Source organism: Nematostella vectensis, chromosome 13 (genome assembly GCF_932526225.1).
Source record: "Nematostella vectensis chromosome 13, jaNemVect1.1, whole genome shotgun sequence".
Classification (NCBI taxonomy): Eukaryota; Metazoa; Cnidaria; class Anthozoa; order Actiniaria; family Edwardsiidae; genus Nematostella; species Nematostella vectensis.
In genome coordinates this window covers 14,366,058-14,387,082 of record NC_064046.1, presented here as the reverse complement: position 1 = coordinate 14,387,082, position 21,025 = coordinate 14,366,058, and the positions used below count along the sequence as shown (strand labels likewise).

General features: G+C 40.4%; 1 protein-coding gene across 2 annotated transcripts; it reads right to left on the bottom strand.

Moving 5' to 3' along the window:
• Positions 1-433: 433 nt before the first annotated feature.
• LOC5504214 (cleft lip and palate transmembrane protein 1-like protein) lies at positions 434-21,024 on the bottom strand. 2 transcript variants are annotated; one of them, XM_032372463.2, is made up of 17 exons: positions 20,803-21,023; positions 20,534-20,634; positions 18,134-18,320; positions 17,362-17,486; positions 16,681-16,753; positions 14,309-14,426; positions 13,496-13,590; positions 12,808-12,892; positions 12,292-12,395; positions 11,224-11,289; positions 11,073-11,123; positions 10,735-10,817; positions 8,683-8,717; positions 8,469-8,524; positions 7,863-7,907; positions 1,795-1,910; positions 434-695 (listed from the first exon to the last, which is right to left on the bottom strand). In XM_032372463.2, exons 1-17 carry the CDS (start codon positions 20,959-20,961, stop codon positions 605-607), a joined length of 1,590 nt encoding a protein of 529 aa, XP_032228354.2. In that variant the 5' UTR covers positions 20,962-21,023; the 3' UTR covers positions 434-604. The 2 variants fall into 2 exon arrangements, 1 of the variants encoding a protein (XP_032228354.2); XR_007306395.1 differs by lacking the exon at positions 434-695 and having other exon boundaries at positions 1,814-1,910; positions 8,683-8,719; positions 10,736-10,817; positions 20,803-21,024.
• Between the last annotated feature and the right edge of the window lies 1 nt (position 21,025).

Below are 21,025 nucleotides of genomic sequence, written 5' to 3'. Positions count from 1 at the left end.
AACACTCCCGGCGGACCTCCAGCCTCTCTAAATATTATTTAGAGCACTTGTTTTAGTCGACTCTATTTCCAACCGTCGTTATTGATAGGAGAACGGATCACAGTCTCACGAAAGAGCTGGAAATCGAGGCTATTCTATCTTGTCTGATGAGATGGCCCTGCCATCGTTCCCAGATCCCTTTCTGGAAAACCCTATACGAAAGGGAGTGCCCTGGGAACAGGGTTGCCATTAGATATTTTTTAACACAGTGTAAAAGGGGGGTTTGTGCCCCCTTATTTGTGGGCGTTGCCGGACGTTTCGTAGCAGGGGCAAGCTCCCCCAAGCTCATGTCAATGTTTTTCAGACCACAGACAGCCCAAGGCTAGTCACAAGCTTGCCATCAATGAAACCCCCTTTCTAGATTATCTCCCCTTAGACATCAAAGACAACATGGTGATGTTTATTTGACCTTTACTCTATGACATGAAAAATTGAGATCCGTTCTGTCAAGTCAATGATGGCGCAGTTTTTGCTAGCTTTTAAGACTGAATTAGGGGCCGCGAAAAGTAAAGGAACTGGGGGGGGGGGGGTAAATGAACCTTGTTGCTGTAATTCTTTTTCCTATTTAATCTGCATGAAGCTTGTCTTGTTTTTGCTTTTCCTCGGCATACGACACACCGAACTCATTGACTCTAGCCATGTCGACAGGATAAAGCCTACAAGATTAATAATAAAAAGAAGATAATTCAAATCACTTGCGGCAGAGAGTTGGTTTATTTATTTGTATTTTTCTTGGAAATTAATACGAATCTGTCGTTCGGTCTGATAGTTTTACTTCTATCGTACTTATTGTAGGCCGTAGCTCCCCATATCCGTCCTGTCCCCTTGCTTGCCCCACTTCACGCGGTCTTCCTGTGGTCAGCGCAGTGCATTATGGGATTGTAAAAGGCCAACATGGCGGCCATTGTGTTGACATGTTTAGCTATTCATTAAAATAGTGTGAAGGAAGTCTCCAATTAAAATAAAATAAAAACAGAAAACTAAATGTTATAAACCAGGGGCTCATAAGTAGGGGCAATCAACTTCCCCATGTTCTGGTACTATATAGGTGTCACGGCGTTTCCTAGGATCAGACTATTTTTAGACGCGCGGATGAGCCAATCAAATTCAACCTTTGTGTTGACGTTTTGGCTGAGCTCAACTGCACGCGCAGTCTCAGGCAAAAAGCTCTGTTCTCTCTTCGGTACTTTGACTTTTTGTTGCTCTCTTCTTTAATATGAATCCAACCCTACCTATGACTTTGAATTCTAGCTTGTAATTCTTTTGGTAAAAAAACAAAACCGACGGATGATAGATAAAAATGTATTCTTCCTAACTGCAATTTGCGCATGCAGCCTCACGTCACTCGCGCGCGCGACCAACGTCAAAGTAGCTGATTGGCCAGTTCGTGCGCGCGCGTCTAGAAATAGCCTGATCCTAGGAAACGCTGTGACATTTATACTACAGATGATTGCCCCTACTTATGAGCCCCTGTATACACATATTTCAAATAAGGTTGCACCCGGAAATCTATGTGTCGTAACCCGCAGTGCTTCATGGGTATCAAATAAACAATATAAGCGAAAATCATAACAAGGTTTAAAAAACATTAGCATTCTTGTTTATCTACCTCTAAACGATCACACGGCTTTTAGAGACTAGGACCCAGCCATTCATACATTACCCACGAACCACTGCGGGTTACGCTACATCCATTCGCGGGGGCAACCTTAATTGAAATAGGTGTATATTACTGATGTCTCGTCTGATTCCTACCATCGTTGATAAAGATATATGACAAAGATGAAGTCATCGCGAAAACACGCCAGTCGATGCGCCGTAGGCATGGTAATGATGAATGCGAATACGTCGTCGATAAATGTGTTGAACGCCTGTACAAGAGAGGAACAATTTTCAATCATCAAACACAAAATACTAAACAATCCTATATTTCTACTCCTCTTATATCCAGTAGTCAGAATAATGTGAAAATTGACCAAGTTCGCAAGCTGGATTTAGCAATGAACTCGTCCTCAATATTTCGGGGATAAATGCGCCTCGACATTCGATTGAATGAAAAGTGCGTTTTATAGACATCGAACGACAGACAGGCAATGAGCAATGGCGCATACACGAGGGTATTTTATATGCTTTTCAACAGCTTTCAAGTATAAACAGTATTTATTATAAACAGTATTTATTATAAACAGTATTTATTATAAACAGTATTTATTATAAACAGTATTTATTATAAACAGTATTTATTATAAACAGTATTTATTATAAACAGTATTTATTTTCTATGCCTGAAAGTGCATAGGGTTTGATTTCCAGGCAGTGATCACGGGTGCAGTGGTTGGACAGCACCTGACAGTACACACACTTCAGATGAAAAACATCGCGATAACAACTAGGAGAGGGCGCAAGGGGAGCCGTAAGTAAAAGCGCAAGACCGGGTAAAATTTTGACAAAAACCGCATTACAGCATTATATTTGTCCAAACTGCCGTCACCACATTCTTAAAATTCTCGCGAAATCGTGTAGCCGTTTTGTGTTGTACACAAAACCTGATAATTTATGTAGCTAACGTAATATACAGCAAACCGCGTAGCTTCGTAAAACCGCACGTTCAAAATAGAATTACCGGATAACCGCGTGTAAAAAGGAACGAAATCGCGTCACCACAAACTTTTACGCCCATCTCAACTAGGGAAGATTTTGAAAAGAGTTAAAGGATACAAAACGAATGTCCTTTGCGATGAAACCAAGGGAGCAGGTAGTGAAGGTAAAAAGGTAACTTTGGAGAAACAAATATTCGACTTGTAATCGAAAATTACTAAACTTAAAGGGGAGAGAAGGAGTAACTCAAGTAGTGTGGGTGTGGTATTTACTGAATTGGGTTAGAATAAATAATCAGAATGCCAAACCAGCAGAACTAAGCACCTTCTACTAGTGCGCATGCTTGAAGGTCCAGCTTTTTTTTCTCGGCCACGAAAGGTGACGACCTTTGGTAGCGCTCGCAAAGTACGCTGGATCTTCGAGCATGACTAGAGCGTGGGTCGTCATAATAATACCAACTGTCAATTTTCACTATTGGATGGAGAATGTACAAATAGAAGTTTCTGAAAGTTTACCAAGTACATATATGTTAACCAATTTCAGAAACACGTTACAGATCAATGAAAGCCACGTTTCCACTAATTTCAGAAACACGTTACAGATCAATCAAAGCCATGTTTCCACTAATTTCAGAAACACGTTACAGATCAATCAAAGCCATGTTTCCACTAATTTCAGAAACACGTTACAGATCAATCAAAGCCATGTTTCCACTAATTTTAGAAACACGTTACAGATCAATCAAAGCCATGTTTCCACTAATTTCAGAAACACGTTACAGATCAATCAAAGCCATGTTTCCACTAATTTCAGAAACACGTTACAGATCAATCAAAGCCATGTTTTCACTAATTTTAGAAACACGTTACAGATCAATCAAAGCCATGTTTCCACTAATTTCAGAAACACGTTACAGATCAATCAAAGCCATGTTTCCACTAATTTCAGAAACACGTTACAGATCAATCAAAGCCATGTTTTCACTAATTTTAGAAACACGTTACAGATCAATCAAAGCCATGTTTCCACTAATTTTAGAAACACGTTACAGATCAATCAAAGCCATGTTTCCACTAATTTTAGAAACACGTTACAGATCAATCAAAGCCACGTTTCCACTAATTTCAGAAACACGTTACAGATCAATCAAAGCCATGTTTCCACTAATTTCAGAAACACGTTACAGATCAATCAAAGCCATGTTTCCACTAATTTTAGAAACACGTTACAGATCAATCAAAGCCATGTTTCCACTAATTTCAGATACACGTTACAGATCAATCAAAGCCATGTTTCCACTAATTTCAGAAACACGTTACAGATCAATCAAAGCCATGTTTCCACTAATTTCAGAAAGACGTTACAGATCAATCAAAGCCATGTTTCCACTAATTTCAGAAACACGTTACAGATCAATCAAAGCCATGTTTCCACTAATTTTAGAAACACGTTACAGATCAATCAAAGCCATGTTTCCACTAATTTCAGATACACGTTACAGATCAATCAAAGCCATGTTTCCACTAATTTCAGAAACACGTTACAGATCAATCAAAGCCATATTTCCACTAATTTCAGAAACACGTTATAGATCAATCAAAGCCATGTTTCCACTAATCATTAGGACCAAGCGCCACTCCTATTCAAGCGAAATCATTCATCACGATTTGGCAGACAGAGCCTTTGCTTTATTTACAAAATGCCTCCATTTTGGGTTATTGCCTGGACTGGTGGCTTGCGGATCTATATACATTCATTTATGAGCTATTCCTTCACAATGTTCATTACAAAATTCAAGATGGATTTTATTTTGCCAAAAAATCTATGTATACTTACACACACAATACCCAAGGGCGGTAGGAACAGAGTTTGTTAGGCTAAATTCTGAAAATAAACCACGAAATTCTCTCTTATTTGGTTGAAATGTGCCTTTTTGTGACGTCCTCCGTGTTTGATTAGAAAACCCGGTCAGATTACGTTGCGTAATCTGAGCTACTACCCCGTTGCGCGCGGACAGTCCCCGACGTGCTATCCCCAGATTATTTCCGGCTGCGACGCAGGCTATTGACCACGTATGAACCAATGATATGTGAAGTATGATAAAAGTCCCCTAATGTGCAGATAAAAAGTCTTATTGACAGATTCCTTCTTGATATTCTAGCATTTACTTCGATTTGTCCGACTCAGTGAGAGAACAAAGCCTTGTTCTTATGTCTATCAAATTTTTGATGTAATCGTACGACAGCCATCCTTTTAACAGCCCCTTCTCGTTCATCTTCTCGGCCAATTCGCGAAGATTTGATTCCGTCAATGGTGGGTGAGCTTCTTCGTTACGACAGTCTTGCAAATCTTTCATCGTTTCTTCGTATCTCTCGTCCCAATTCAACTCCGTTTTAAGTCGTTGCCAGCGCTCTTCGGCCTTCTTAGCCTCCTCCGTCGTCTTGGGAAGTTTCTTCAAGTCCTTCTTGATGTTTTTAATTTTGTAACCCTTTTTTAAAGGTGTAAAAAACTCAGGAAGGACATACTGGTACATGATAGACTGGATCTCCCAGCAGAGCTGTCCAAATTTGATCATTGCATCATTTTCCATTAACTGTGTTCCCGTTGATAGTTCCAACTGGTTCCAACTCTGTCCCAACAGTCGAGATGCGGGGTGAAAAGTGCGCAATTTCACAACGTCTTCCAATTCTTTTACCCCTTTTCTCAGTTTCGAGTGTTCTTCTTTGGAATCATCAAGCTCTTCTTTGAAGCTTTGTACCTTCGACTCTACCAATGCTAATTTCTCTGCAAGCTTCTGCTTTTCTTCTTCCTGCCTATCGTTCGCATTAGAAAGCGCTTTTACCTCACTCTCTAACGCCGTCAGTTTATATTTCACGCTCGCAAGCTCTTCTTCAAGTCTTTTTTTCTCTTCTTCCAAAACATGAATACGTTCCTTTAGTTTCTTGACTTCGTCGTTTCGAGCTTTGAGGGAAATGTCGAGCTCTTTATTCTTTTCTTCTAAATCCTTCACACTTTTCCTCAGATTATTTATTTCTCTTTCTTTTTGCTCGATCTCTTGTTTGAGCTTTTCGATGTCCTCTCCGTGTCGGTGTCGTTCTTGGTATAAATGTAAACTTGGCTCTAAACCTTGAGAAATACCGGCCGACACCAAAAGTACATCATTATTATGGTACCTCGGTCTTAAATCTTGAATCTCGCGTCTTGAATCCGCCATAATAGAATTTCATTCCCACAATTAGTAACAGATTTATACTCATACGACTAACTTTTATATTACTTATATTACTTGGATTATGGCGTTGATTCTTGGAACTACAGTCAATTGCGCATGCGCGAGTGTATTTGTTTAAATATTTTAAACAGTATTTATCAAACGTGCAAGGGCCTGACTCTTTAATTGGTCACGATCTTGCCACATGATGGTGGCACTAGCATAATGATATTAGTATTGAGTTTTTGATATTGATATTGGTTTTCACATTTATGGATTTAGCATGCACTTAAAGCTGAATGGATATGGAATTAAAACGGGCCTTTGGGAAGCTTTGCGAATTTTGGACCTTTTTGGAGAAGTCCCGGAAAGAATTTAAGGTCATTTTTCAAGAATAATCCGTCTAGGCCTATATCCCTTCCCTATTGAAAGCGTTGGAGCTGAACGCTTTCTGATGTTGATTAATCCCATTGACCCCTCAGACAACCGGCTGTATCGGCTTTGAGAGGTACCCACAACCCCCCCAAAAATCATAAATGAAAAATAAACACACTGAGTTCAAAACACAGGCAAGATAAATGGTCTTGAAGGTAAGCATCCATCCAAGGTGATAGCAACTATTCTTCAATCAAATAATATAGCTCAGGTTCTTAGACAAATTTTTAAATCGATCAAGAAAAACAGCAGAATTCACCCTATCAACAAAACTCTGAAAACCACACCACACTTTTTAAGTCTTTTTAACCCAAAGCCAAACAAAACAATTCCAGGTCATACAGACCTAGCAGTAAACTAATAAACTATCTTGTGATCAATTTGGTTTCAGAAAAGACAGCATTTAGGAGAGCTGTGGTGATTCATTAGAAAATTATTTTCTCGTCCAGGCAAGGCAACCCCCCTCCTTCAAAAAAACCCCCATGAATACACCTTTGCTTGCAAATATCCATAAGCACAGCACTTTATTATGCCCCAATAGACTTAATGATATCCTAAGGCACTCTTCCAATATGCTCATAACTTTGTTTTTTTTTATGAAAAATAGGCAACTATCAACTTGTGCTACGATTAGCACAGTAACAAGGCATTAGAGATGGGACCGCAAAGCACTGTAGTGTTGGGAAGCACTGTTCGATACCGCTGACTAGGTGCAGGGGTGTTTGACTCTGATGGGCGGTTTAAAACTGGGGAGTGGAAGGAGGAATCCGTTTTTAGTCTTTTTTTTTGTAAATTCAGTTAAAAAATAGCAAGGGGTCAATGGGTTAATGGCGGGGATCGGGTTATGAGGAAAAAAATATTCGGGATAACAAAGATTAGGAAACGGGATTTGGAGCCATACAAGACGGATGCTAAAGGCCCTGTCACACGTACGTTTTTTCTCTTGCGACCGGTCTCGCAAAAAATTGTTGCAGGTCGCACGCGCATTTTTTGCGTGTGACACCCCCTTTGCAACTTGTTTTGCATTTCTCAAAGTCGCACGAAAAGTAGAACGCTCTTCTACTTTCTGCAACAAATCGTTTCAAGTCGCAGGAAAAACTTCACGTGTGACAGGGGGCGTGCGACCTGCAACAATTTTTTTTTGCGAGACAAGTTGCAGCCGAAAAGTCGACGTGTGACAGGGCCTTAGGGCTCCCCGCACGCATCAAGGGGTGAGATTTTAACGCAAATGATTATCTTAGTTATATTTTCCCGCTCTTATTCATGAAATGAACTTTGGATGTACATGTATACAATCGTGGTGTTCTTCTTCCCTAGAAACTTATGCAAATAAACCAAGTTAACTGTACCATCTTCATTTGCGCGCATTTGTATTGAATACGGCTCATGGATAATACAACGTGTGAACTAAGCCTGAGGACGATTATGCAAGAGAATATCAAAAATACACTGTTTGTGACCTGAGTGCTAGTATACTGGTATGGTATGGTATCCATCGGGACATAACGTGTGATTCTATTCCATTATCCCAATGTTGTTTTGCTAATCCTGACTTCCTTACTGAGGCAACAGTACTGACCTTGTACATAAACGCTCTCCAGGGCAAATGGGCGACTGACTTCAGCTAAAAGTAAGAACAGTTTATTAAAAATGACTGTTTGATACGCATGTGACGTCACAATGCCATCGCCCCCCAAAAAAGATCGTCAATTTCTCTTTCCTCTCTCACCTTTTTCCTTTCCTCTTTACCCCTGAGTAGCTACGCCCTTCACCCCTGAGTAGCTACGCCCTTCACCCCTGAGTAGCTACGCCCTTCACCCCTGAGTAGCTACGTCCTTCGCCCCTAAGTAGCTACGACCCCATGTACCCTCATTACACAGTAAAAGCTGACGTTCCCCCCACCCAGCTAGTCCCCTACATACCCTTGTTACGGTCATACCCTCGTTGTCTGGTACGTCTTTGCTCACCTAGGATAGTAGTTGCCCCCTTACCCCTCCCCCCCTCCCTTGCTATAGATCCTGCCAGAGCGGTAGCAGGCCTCGAAGTATTGGGGGGGGGGGGATAAAGAAACATTTAGAAATCATCGGGGGTACAGCCACTCCCTTACTGGTCATTTTCGTTGATTTTTTTGAAATTATGGAGGGGCATGTGCACTCACCCCTGCTACGGAGTTTTCGTTACTTACCCGGTAGTTAACAAAGAGCTGAGGCATCATAAAGAGAAACCCTAGTACGTAGATTCCTAAAAAGAAGAAGATAATTGCAGTGAGTGAGGGAGGGAGATATGCACAACTCATAGGTCCACACGAGCCAAATCTCCTAAAGTAGATGTTCTATTTAATATCCAAACACTGGAAGTAGGAAGATTTTAGTCAATATCACTGTAACACAACTACTTACCGTTCACCAGGCTGTTGATAGTCCATGAATACCAGCTGAAAGAGAAAACTCCCTTTTTAGAAGAACGAAAGAAAAAAAGAAAGGGAGGGAGAGAGAGAGAGAGAGAGAGAGAGAGAGAAGAAGAAAGAAAGAAAGAAAGAAAGAAAGAAAGAAAGAAAGAAAGAAAGAAAGATAGAAAGAAAGAGAAGAAGAAAGAGAAGAAGAAAGAAAGAAAGAAAGAAAGAAAGAGAAGAAGAAAAAGAAGAAGAAAGAAAGAAAGCAAGAAAGGAAGGAAGAAAGGAAGGAAGGATGGAAGGAAGGAAGGAAGGAAGAAAGGAAGGAAGAAAGAAAGAAAGAGAGAAAGAAGAAAAAAAGAAAGAAAGAAAGAAAGAAAGAGAGAAAGAAGAAAGAAAAAAAGAAAGAAGGAAAGAAAGAAAGATATGCCCCTGATATGCCCCTCCCCTAACCCTTCATCCCCCCTTCACCTCATTATCTGATATGCCCCTGCCCTAACCCTTCATTCACCCCTTCACCTCATTATCTGATATGCCCCTCCCCTAATCCTTCATCCCCCCCCTTTACCTCATTATCTGATATGCCCCTCCCCTAACCATTCATCCCCCCTTCACCTCATTATCTGATATGCCCCTCCCCTAACCCTTCATCCCCCCTTCACCTCATTATCTGATATGCCCCTCCCCTAACCCTTCATCCCCCCCTTCACCTCATTTTCTGATATGCCCCTCCCCTAACCCTTCACCCCCCCTCTTCACCTCATTATCTGATATGCCCCTCCCCTAACCCTTCATCCCCCCCTTCACCTCATTATCTGATATGCCCCTCCCCTAACCCTTCATCCCCCCTCTTCACCTCATTATCTGATATGCCCCTCCCCTAACCCTTCATCCCCCCCTTCACCTCATTATCTGATATGCCCCTCCCCTAACCCTTCATCCCCCCTCTTCACCTCATTATCTGATATGCCCCTCCCCTAACCCTTCATCCCCCCCTTCACCTCATTATCTGATATGCCCCTCCCCTAACCCTTCATCCCCCCTCTTCACCTCATTATCTGATATGCCCCTCCCCTAACCCTTCATCCCCCCCTTCACCTCATTATCTGATATGCCCCTCCCCTAACCCTTCATTCACCCCTTCACCTCATTATCTGATATGCCCCTCCCCTAATCCTTCATCCCCCCCCTTTACCTCATTATCTGATATGCCCCTCCCCTAACCATTCATCCCCCCTTCACCTCATTATCTGATATGCCCCTCCCCTAACCCTTCATCCCCCCTTCACCTCATTATCTGATATGCCCCTCCCCTAACCCTTCATCCCCCCCTTCACCTCATTTTCTGATATGCCCCTCCCCTAACCCTTCACCCCCCCTCTTCACCTCATTATCTGATATGCCCCTCCCCTAACCCTTCATCCCCCCCTTCACCTCATTATCTGATATGCCCCTCCCCTAACCCTTCATCCCCCCTCTTCACCTCATTATCTGATATGCCCCTCCCCTAACCCTTCATCCCCCCCTTCACCTCATTATCTGATATGCCCCTCCCCTAACCCTTCATCCCCCCCTTCACCTCATTATCTGATATGTTCCTCCCCTAACCCTTCATCCCCCCCTTCACCTCATTATCTGATATGCCCCTCCCCTAACCCTTCATCCCCCCCTTCACCTCATTATCTGATATGCCCCTCCCCTAACCCTTCATCCCCCCTTCACCTCATTATCTGATATGCCCCTCCCCTAACCCTTCATCCCCCCCTTCACCTCATTATCTGATATGCCCCTCCCCTAACCTCATTATCTGATATGCCCCTCCCCTAACCCTTCATCCCCTCCTTCACCTCATTATCTGATATGCCCCTCCCCTAACCCTTCATCCCCCCCTTCACCTCATTATCTGATATGCCCCTCCCCTAACCCTTCATCCCCCCCTTCACCTCATTATCTGATATGTTCCTCCCCTAATCCTTCATTCCCCCCCTTCACCTCATTATCTGATATGCCACCCTTAACACCCCTAAAATTCGCACCTCTTTCAGATGAAACGTGTTACCTTTTTTGTGGATGATACAGAAGAGAATAAACAGCGCTTGCAACGACCAGGGGATACATGACGTATTTAAGGTAATACAGGGCCTGCAGTAAAATGAAATAAACAACTTAATTGAAGTAGTGCAGGGCCTAGCAATATAGACATTGCAAGAGGATCGCAATTTCGAAGTGGGGCGCAATAAACAATAAAAACAAGGGTAACTAAAGGGTGCTAAAAGACTTGCCTTCGGCCATTTTTATTTCTTGTGAGAAAAAGAGAAAAATATTTTATGTCTTAGGGGGCAGTTACTAAAAGCTGACCAAAGGGGTATGAAAACCACTTTAATAAATGGTACATACCTCGCCATCGAATTCATCCGTCTGTTTTTCTTGGGTTGATCTTTCGCCAAACTTGCGAAATTCAGAGACATTCAAAACGAAAATTAGGTGCAAAGACAAGGAACAGACTGAAGTCAAATGTCGGTTCCATTGCAAGTATTGCGTTACAAACCTTCCATGTGGGTTTGGCTCCCCTCCAGATGATTGTCACCTTCAAAGCTTTAGTAAGCTTCCACATCTAGATACGGAGCATGTTAAAATGAGAGAGATTTAAAGCTTATAGTGCTTATATATTCGCCATGAAATTCGCGCGCTAAGGCGGATTTACACAAAGGTACGGTAATACGTTCAATAAAAAAATTGTTTTTTTTTGCAACAAAACTTGTGAATGTTACGTGAATTACTACGACGAACCAACATGTCTAGCGGCAAAATGACGCCACATATCCCAAGCTACATCTCTGACGTTTGTGATCGGCCACACATCTCAAGCTACATCTCTGACGTTTGTGATTGGTTGAAAGCGAGACAAGTTGGATGATTCTGTTGCTCGTATTACCGTACCGGTACCTTGAAAAAGATACTTGCATCGAGTTAACCAAGTTCGAGTTATCAGGATTCACTGTGTCTACACAACATTCTGTCAATTTATCAATTTAGTCCAGTCAGTTTAATGTTTAACCTAAAAGTAATTGCAACACAAATGATTTCGGTCTTAAATGACAAAATAGCATATCCTTAAAAACCACCCAAAAATTATTCAAAGTTCTCTTGGGAGAACATCTCAGAATTCAACAATAAACAATTTCTTTCGTCAGCAATGTTGTATTTTATTGGTGGAGAACACGATACGGGATCGGGAATAGCTCTCATTCAAGGATTTAAAAGAGAAAAAACAAGCTGACATCTCCTCTAACGGCCAATTCGTTATCGGCCAGCCTGGCCGGGTATTTTATCTATTATTATGTTCTACACCCTTCTTCGTAATTCACTGATGCATTAGAAAGAAGGCCAATCAAACCGCCATTTTATGCTCCCGCTCAATGGGCGAGTCACACAAATAATCGGATAATTCAAGCGAGTAACCAGTATATTTTCAATTAAATATGGTCAATAACATATCAGACTTCATTCGTAGATTGTAATTTTGAAGTTTGTTTGCGAATAAACCGCTGTATTTTTTTATTATAGACAATAACAAAGGAGTGGGTCATCGACATTTAATAACCATATTACTGACCTCTATGATAGAGCCTATCCCTTGTGGAAAAAGAACAAGCAGACTGGCCTTTTCGTCCATCAGATAAAGAAAGATGATGATACTGCAAACACAGCGCCATATGACTACAAGATAAGTGATAAAACTGTTAGCAATTAAATGGATCTGCAGTGCTTGCAAAAACATGATTGATTTTGATTAGGACCCAAGTGCAACACCAGAAATGTTTAAATCTCACTTGAATATTACCCCCCCCCCCCCAAAAAAAAATACTTGATTTTGTTTTGCTTCTCACTTCTGTTACTCCCCCCCCCCCCCCCGCAGGCGATTTTAGGCAGGTCACACAATCACACGCGAACCTGCCTAAAAACTACAAATTAACTGTAGAATCTCTGTACTCCATTACATCGCATGTATCTAGGTATCCTCATATAATTGTGAATTGCTTGGAATAGGGTACCTATTCACAACAGGCCAGCATCCCCAGCAGATCTTAATGACCATAAAACAGTTGCTATTTGCTTTAATGTGATTCACCTGTCCGAGATGAGAGACCAACCATAGAATCAGCATTCTGCCAAAAGTTGACATCATTTTTGAATGCCAAGAAATCGAACAAAAGCTGTAGGAAAAAGTAAACTTTAGGAAAAAAAAACATTTCTTGGCATTTTTGAATGCCAAGAAATCGAACAAAAGCTGTAGAAAAAAGTAAAAGGGAAAAAAAACTATCTTAATTCAACCGAGTGGGTTCACATACAAAAAAAGGTGCCTAACTTAGATTTTGCGAATTGTGTCATCTCAATATCATCACATGCCCTTTTTGAATAAGCAAAAAAATAATGGAACAGTGGCCTGCATATATTTTATCAACAAATAATAAAATGCAAACCTGGACAACTCTATAAAAACAAAAACATGCCCCCTGTAAAGTTGCCAGGATTATCTACTTCATTTTCTAAGATTCATTGTGTTTCTGTTCAGTGCTTATCAGATAGCAAGAATTTTAGGATGGTAGCCAGGGATCAAATTGAGTATTATACAAATACTAGAAAATAATTTTGAAACAGTCAAAATGTTTCAAGAACCATCTAAAGTTCCATTCTTCAGTTGGTGCTGGAGAGCACAGGAGACTGGAAACCTTACCCACTTAGTCCCAGACCACAGTTATAGAAAGCAGTTATAGAAGTGAGAGATAAAATAGCACACTTTTGGGGGGTTGACTCACATGAAATATTGAAATAAGAAATGTCAGCCCAAGTAAGTACAAATTGGTGTCTGTGAATAACCCCCTTATCTCGTCCAGATCCTTGTCTTTGAAGCCTGTAAATAAAGATAGATGTATAGATCTCAGGGGTGGATCTGGAAGTCAAAGGCTGATTGGCTTATTTGGAAAAAGGGATGGTAGGGTTAGATAAGTAGTTGCTACAGAGCTAAAGGACTTTTTTGTGAATGTTGACTAAAATATGTACCTCAATATTGCAGATTTTATCTAATAGAAGATATGCATGTCTTTTTGCTATACATATGATCTGGATACCATTTGATACAAGCAAATATGGAGAATCAACTAGTTCTACCAACTCTGAAAGTATATGGATCTCATCCAGTGAAACACAAACCACGATATCCCACAATAGAAGAACCACAATATCCCACTATAGAAGAACCACAATATCCCACTATAGAAGAACCACAATATCCCACTATAGAAGAACCACAATATCCCACTATAGAAGAACCACAATATCCCACTATAGAAGAACCAGACAATATCCCACTATAGAAGAACCACAATATCCCACTATAGAAGAACCACAATATCCCACTATAGAAGAACCACAATATTCCACTATAGAAGAACCACAATATCCCACTATAGAAGAACCACAATATCCCACTATAGAAGAACCACAATATCCCACTATAGAAGAACCACAATATCCCACTATAGAAGAACCACAATATCCAACTATAGAAGAACCACAATATCCCACTATAGAAGATTATGGAGGCCTAATGGAAGCCATCTGTAACTTACCTAAATTTTTCATCATTCCCATGGACTGATGTACAGCAGACCATATGCGCAATTTACCAAGAGATATTGGAGAGTACTTGAGATTAAGAGGCATCTGACGAGAAGTCTTGTTTAGAGGCTGAGGAAAAAAGAGATAAATAGAAAGTGACAAAACTGTCATACAGGGTCTTCAAAAGAATATTGTCAAGGGCAGACCCTTGAAAACCTTCCCTCAGCAAATTCTTGCCATGCCCATGCTTGCCATGTTCAGATTTATTCAGGCAGCAAAGCAAGCAATAGGACCAAGGTACGAACCCAGGTCAGTTCAACTTGGCTCTCTTCACTGGGGACTGTGTATCCCTCGTGCATCCCCCCTTGATGAATATGTCTTTTAATCTTTAAATAACTTAATTGTCATTAGCAAGCTAATCCGGCAATTGGCGGTCAGCGGAGGCTGGCGCGTGAGAACGATAACGGACGACAACATGTACAAAAACAATGATAATACAATGAAAACACTTGTGATGCGCATAACTTAATGTGACATGCAATAGCAAACAAACGGAAAACACGATGAAAGCCCATCATCGGATTAGCTCACTAGGTAAGGCCGCTACAAAGTTGGCTGCATATGGTAGACAGGGAAAAACTGCCTGCGGTAAAGCATTCCAGACGGGGATAGTGCGTGAGTAGAAGGAGAACTGGAAAGCATTAATTTTAGCTCGGAGGAGTGAAAATTGGTAGCTATTACAGGCACTGGTTCTTGTGAAGCAGACGTCAGGCTTAGGTGAAACATCAGGCGGAAAATCAATTTTGACGAGGCCGGAGTTTATCTTATAAAAAAGTGCGAGGTCACTAACTATTCTTCGATGTTGGAGTGACTGCCAGCCTAACACATTAATCATTTGGGTAACGCTACTTGTTCTTTGGTAATCCCCTGTGGTAAAGTTGTGTTTCACGCTGGACAGATTCCAACGTGCTAATATCCCTCTTGGTATGTGGAGACCATGCCACCGAACCGTACTCAAGGATGGGGCAGACGAGGGATGTGTAGGCTCGCTCCTTGATTCGGAACACGATGAACACGATGAAAGGTTCCTCTGTAGCACTCCTAAGACTTGATTCGCCTTCTTTTTAACTTCCTCAGCTTGCATGTCCCAACGAAGGCTTGATGTGATGTAGACGCCTGGGTATTTTTGGCATGTGACGCTCTCGAAGACGGAACCGCATAAGGAGTACTCCCCTACTGATGACACTGTTGATTGGGCGGTATAATACACTGTCGTCGGCAAACAGCCTTACATGCGACTTCAGACAAGTTGGCATGTCGTTGATGAAGAGCAAGAATAAGACCGGGCCTAAGACAGTGCCTTGGGGGACTCCTCATGTCAATGGAGACCATTCTGAACAAGACCCATTCACAACGACACGTTGCCTTCTATCCGTAAGGAAGCAATGAAGCCAAGTGAGTAGTTTCCCCCTGATCCCGTAATATTGAGCTTTAAGGAGGAGACACTGATGGGGAACAGTGTCAAACGCCTTGGCAAAATCCAAAAACACAACATCAACTTGACCATGGGCATTTAAAATGGAGGCACAGTCGTAGATCACTGAAGAAAGTTGAGTCTCACATGAAAGATCTTGCTGAAATCCGTGTTGGAGATGCGTTATTATTTGATTCGCTCAAAGATGGTTTGTAACATGCTTGCAGACTACGTGTTCCATGACTTTAGAGATCAAAGATGTTAAAGATACTGGGCGATAATTCTTGGGGTCCGCTCTGTGGCCTTTCTTGAAGATGGCTGTAACGTTGGCATCCTTCCAGGCGGCAGGTGAGAGCCCGAGTCATAAGACTGGACTGGCAAGTTCGCCAGCGGCTTCTATCAGGATACGTGCTGGCACAGAGTCAGGACCGGGATACGTGCTGGCACAGAGTCGACTAAGCAGTCCTGACTGTGTGACTAAGCAGTCCTGTCTTGCAAAAACCTAGCTAGCCACCCTGTTATTATGGGACATTAAAGAACCACTGAAGAAGGCGGAGTCCATCTTCATCTTCAGTCCTGACTGTGTGACTAAGCAGTCCTTTCTTGCAAAAACCTAGCTAGCCACCCTGTTATTATGGGACATTAAAGAACCACTGAAGAAGGCAGAGTCCATCTTCAGTGTCTGTACTTGACCGCATAATCAAAAAAGACAACACTCTCTCATCCATGTAAACTGCGCGGCAGCACAGTGCGCATATAGCAGTCCGAATAAGACCCCGTGTAATGTAAATTCAGAGTAATTCAGCCTATGGCTGCAATTCTGGGTAAAGTCGGTCCGGCTTCCTTTCCCTAAGGCATTGTAAAACTATGCTTATAGAAGCTTTGTGCTGGCAGTCAGTACACACTGACCTGGATATGTCTGTAGACTACCTGTAGCTCATCTATGTAGACTATTGGAAGGTACTGCTCATTCTCTGTCACTCTGGGGAAAAGCAGAAAGAAATATGACTTTACATGGAAAACATCTATTGGGTTAGAAATACAGCAAATGGCAAATTCCACTCTGAGGAGAAAGCAGAAACAAATGTGACCATGTGATAACGCATCTACAGTACTATGAGTTAGAAATCCTGAGTAAATGGCAAGTGCACAGAAACAGATTCTCTGCCACCCATCTAAGGATAATTCAGGTACATTGTCCAGGAAATAAAACAAAGGGGTTAAAAAAAATTCCAAAAATCTGAGATAAAACTGGTTAGAGGTGACTCAATCCACCCCCTATCCATTTTTTTCTTGGAATGACGACCATCCATATATAGACAGAACTTGACACAATATAATATAATATTGCAGCTTTTATTCTTATATTTTTGTAAAATGTTTAAGAAATACATTTTCTGACCCTTCCTAGTTTTTTCCCAGATTTTTAGAATTCTTTTAAATTTACAAGATCCCTGGGGGGGAGAAAGTTATAAAAATGGGCATCAGACTTGAACATCTTGTAAAGGCAACTCATCACCTTTCCCATCATTCTACTATACCTGAGTAAAGAGAATATTTATCATCACCTTCCCCATCATTCTACTATACCTGAGTAAAGAGAATATTTCTCCTGGAATTGCATATCTATTAAATGCAACTTTCTCTGACATTACATGAAAATTTAGTGTTGGCCTCCAGTGAGAGACAGGCAGATCATCTTTTATAGGTTGACTCTATAAAGAAAATTGTTAACAATGTATTAAAATAATTAACAACAATACTGTTGAGAAAAGCTACTCTCATGGAAAATGGGGTTTTGAAACATTCCCTTTGATTTTTTTGGGTTTCAGCATTTAACCACCCCCATTAAAGGGGCAGCATCATGGCACTGCGCATGTCTGGAGTCAGTGTTTATTGTAGGCTTTCAATTGTCTACACACAGTTGAACTTTAATGTCAATGCCTTGTTAAAATAATATGCAATATTTTAATAAAAACTATGTTTATTGACAGTTTGTGGCCATTTCCTTTGAATTTAAGTCTCCCACAGACCAAAGGCTCATAATTCAATATTAGAATTTGCCTGAAATTCATTGTGTCCACCCCGGAGAGCCATAGCAAAGCTCTTACCATGAAACTGCCCCTTAAAAAAGAATAATTTTTTTGGCAAACACGAAACAGAAGAGTGGTAATTCGGGAACACATTTTATTCAACACTGGATGTTTGGTTACATCATTTAAGACATTGGTAAATGGGAAGGTTTTTTTAGGGGAGGGGGAGGCCAAAAATAGACCCCAACCCTAATCTGCCAACGCTGCGTACCCCACCACTTCCGCCACCTATCATGGACCGCCCAGAACTGAAGAACCTTATTTGATACCTTTTTTCCTCCTGACAAAAGATTGACGACTTCATCCTTTGGGACTGCATATGTTGTTAACGCAGATGATGCATATGATGTCATATAATTATTACGAAATGGTGTCTGACCAACTGGGTACACATACACAGTGATGTACAGCGAGCCGTTGTTTCTAGTGCATCTTGGTATACTTGCATTTAAAATTCTAAAAAGAAATAATTGACCATGTTTTTAAAAACTGATGCAAAGATATTAGCACAGTGCTAGTATCAACAGCATCGACAACCCTAAGACCACATTACATCACATCAATCATTGTCATAAAAATAGTTGTCACCATGAAATTTATAAATTTATTAAGATCAACATCATTAGCCCCGATCATCATCATCAACATATTCATCAACATCTTCATTATCAACAGCATCACAATATCAGCATCATCCTTAATCATCATCAGTATTATTTAACTCAATTCTAGCCCATATCATCATCATCATTCCACTTCATTCTAGCCCATATCATCATCATCATGATCATTTCACTTCATTCTAGCCCATATCATCATCATCATCATCATCATTTCACTTCATTCTATATCATTATCATCATCATCATTTCACTTCATTTTAGCCCATATCATCATCATCATGATCATTTCACTTCATTCTAGCCCATATCATCATTATCATCATGATCATTTCACTTCATTCTAGCCCATATCATCATCATCATTCCACTTCATTCTAGCCCATATCATCATCATCATCATTTCACTTCATTCTATATCATTATCATCATCATCATTTCACTTCATTCTAGCCCATATCATCACATCATCATCATCATCATTTCACTTCATTCTAGCCCATATAATAATCATCATCATCATCATTTTACTTCATTCTAGCCCATATCATCATCATCATCATCATGATCATTTCACTTCATTCTAGCCCATATCATCATTATCATCATGATCATTTCACTTCATTCTAGCCCATATCATCACATCATCATCATCATCATTTCACTTCATTCTAGCCCATATCATAATCATCATCATCATTTCACTTCATTCTAGCCCATATCATCATCATCATCATAATTTCACTTCATTCTAGCCCATATCATCACATCATCATCATCATCATCATTTCACTTCATTCTAGCCCATATAATAATCATCATCATGATCATTTCACTTCATTCTAGCCCATATCATCATCATGATCATTTCACTTCATTCTAGCCCATATCATCACATCATCATCATGATCATTTCACTTCATTCTAGCCCATATCATAATCATCATCATGATGATCATTTCACTTCATTCTAGCCCATATCATCATCATCATCATCATTTCACTTCATTCTAGCCCATATCATCATCATCATGATCATTTCACTTCATTCTAGCCCATATCATCACATCATCATCATCATCATTTCACTTCATTCTAGCCCATATCATCATCATCATCATTTCACTTCATTCTAGCCCATATCATCACATCATCATCATCATCATTTCACTTCATTCTAGCCCATATCATCATCATCATTCCACTTCATTCTAGCCCATATCATCATCATCATGATCATTTCACTTCATTCTAGCCCATATCATCACATCATCATCATCATCATCATTTCACTTCATTCTAGCCCATATAATAATAATCATCATCATCATTTCACTTCATTCTAGCCCATATCATCATCATGATCATTTCACTTCATTCTAGCCCATATCATCACATCATCATCATGATCATTTCACTTCATTCTAGCCCATATCATAATCATCATCATGATGATCATTTCACTTCATTCTAGCCCATATCATCATCATCATCATAATTTCACTTCATTCTAGCCCATATCATCATCGTCATCATCATTTCACTTCATTCTAGCCCATATCATCATCATCATGATCATTTCACTTCATTCTAGCCTATATCATCATCATCATCATCATGATCATTTCACTTCATTCTAGCCCATATCATCATCATTATCATAAAGATCATCACCATAACCATCACCAACTCAAACATTACCACCATCATCATTATTTTCAAGGGTCTGTCCTTGACAATATTCTTTTGAAGACCCTGTATGACAGTTTTGTCACTTTCTATTTATCTCTTTTTTCCTCAGCCTCTAAACAAGACTTCTCGTCAGATGCCTCTTAATCTCAAGTACTCTCCAATATCTCTTGGTAAATTGCGCATATGGTCTGCTGTACATCAGTCCATGGGAATGATGAAAAATTTAGGTAAGTTACAGGTGGCTTCCATTAGGCCTCCATAATCTTCTATAGTGGGATATTGTGGTTTGTGTTTCACTGATGAGATCCATATAAACTTTCAGAGTTGGTAGAACTAGAATAAACGATAGTAACTTACTCAGTAAACGATTCAAATATATCAAAATTACTCTTTTTCCACAAAAGCTCTAAACTGTCGATGCTCCTGGCGTTCGGCTGTGTGGAGGTGTACAATGCAAGCTAACAAAAAAAAATAGAAAAATTATGAGTCAAAGCCATCGGTAATATGAAAATAAAAGAAGGGGGAAAAGGGACAGAGTTGAAAGAGAGGCAAGTAGAGGAACAGTTATAGTATTTCATAAGCTCTGATAAACTTAAAGGATTAGGATATTATTAAAGTCTTATTACCTCCAAATTTTGACCTAAGATAGAGTGCGGGTGCAAACACTCCCTTGAGTTTCCCCGACAGCTGGGCACATAGAATAAATTGTAGACCACGTAAACAGAGTTTAGCATATATAGCCCGAACACCGTCAGTGCTATCGTTGTAAGATTAATCCCAAACATAAGGCTAACTTAAAAGCGAAACCTCTAAAAGGACATGTATATTTTTAAATTCCTAATGGGTGAA

Coding starts and splice junctions, on each gene's coding strand:
- LOC5504214 (XM_032372463.2), bottom strand. CDS start 20,961: ATGTTTGGGATTAATCTTACAACGATAGCACTGACGGTGTTCGGGCTA. Junction 16,754..17,361: donor GAAATATTCTCTTTACTCAG/GTATAGTAGAAT, acceptor GCTTTTCCCCAG/AGTGACAGAGAATGAGCAGT. Junction 13,591..14,308: donor GGGAATGATGAAAAATTTAG/GTAAGTTACAGA, acceptor CTTTATTTACAG/GCTTCAAAGACAAGGATCTG.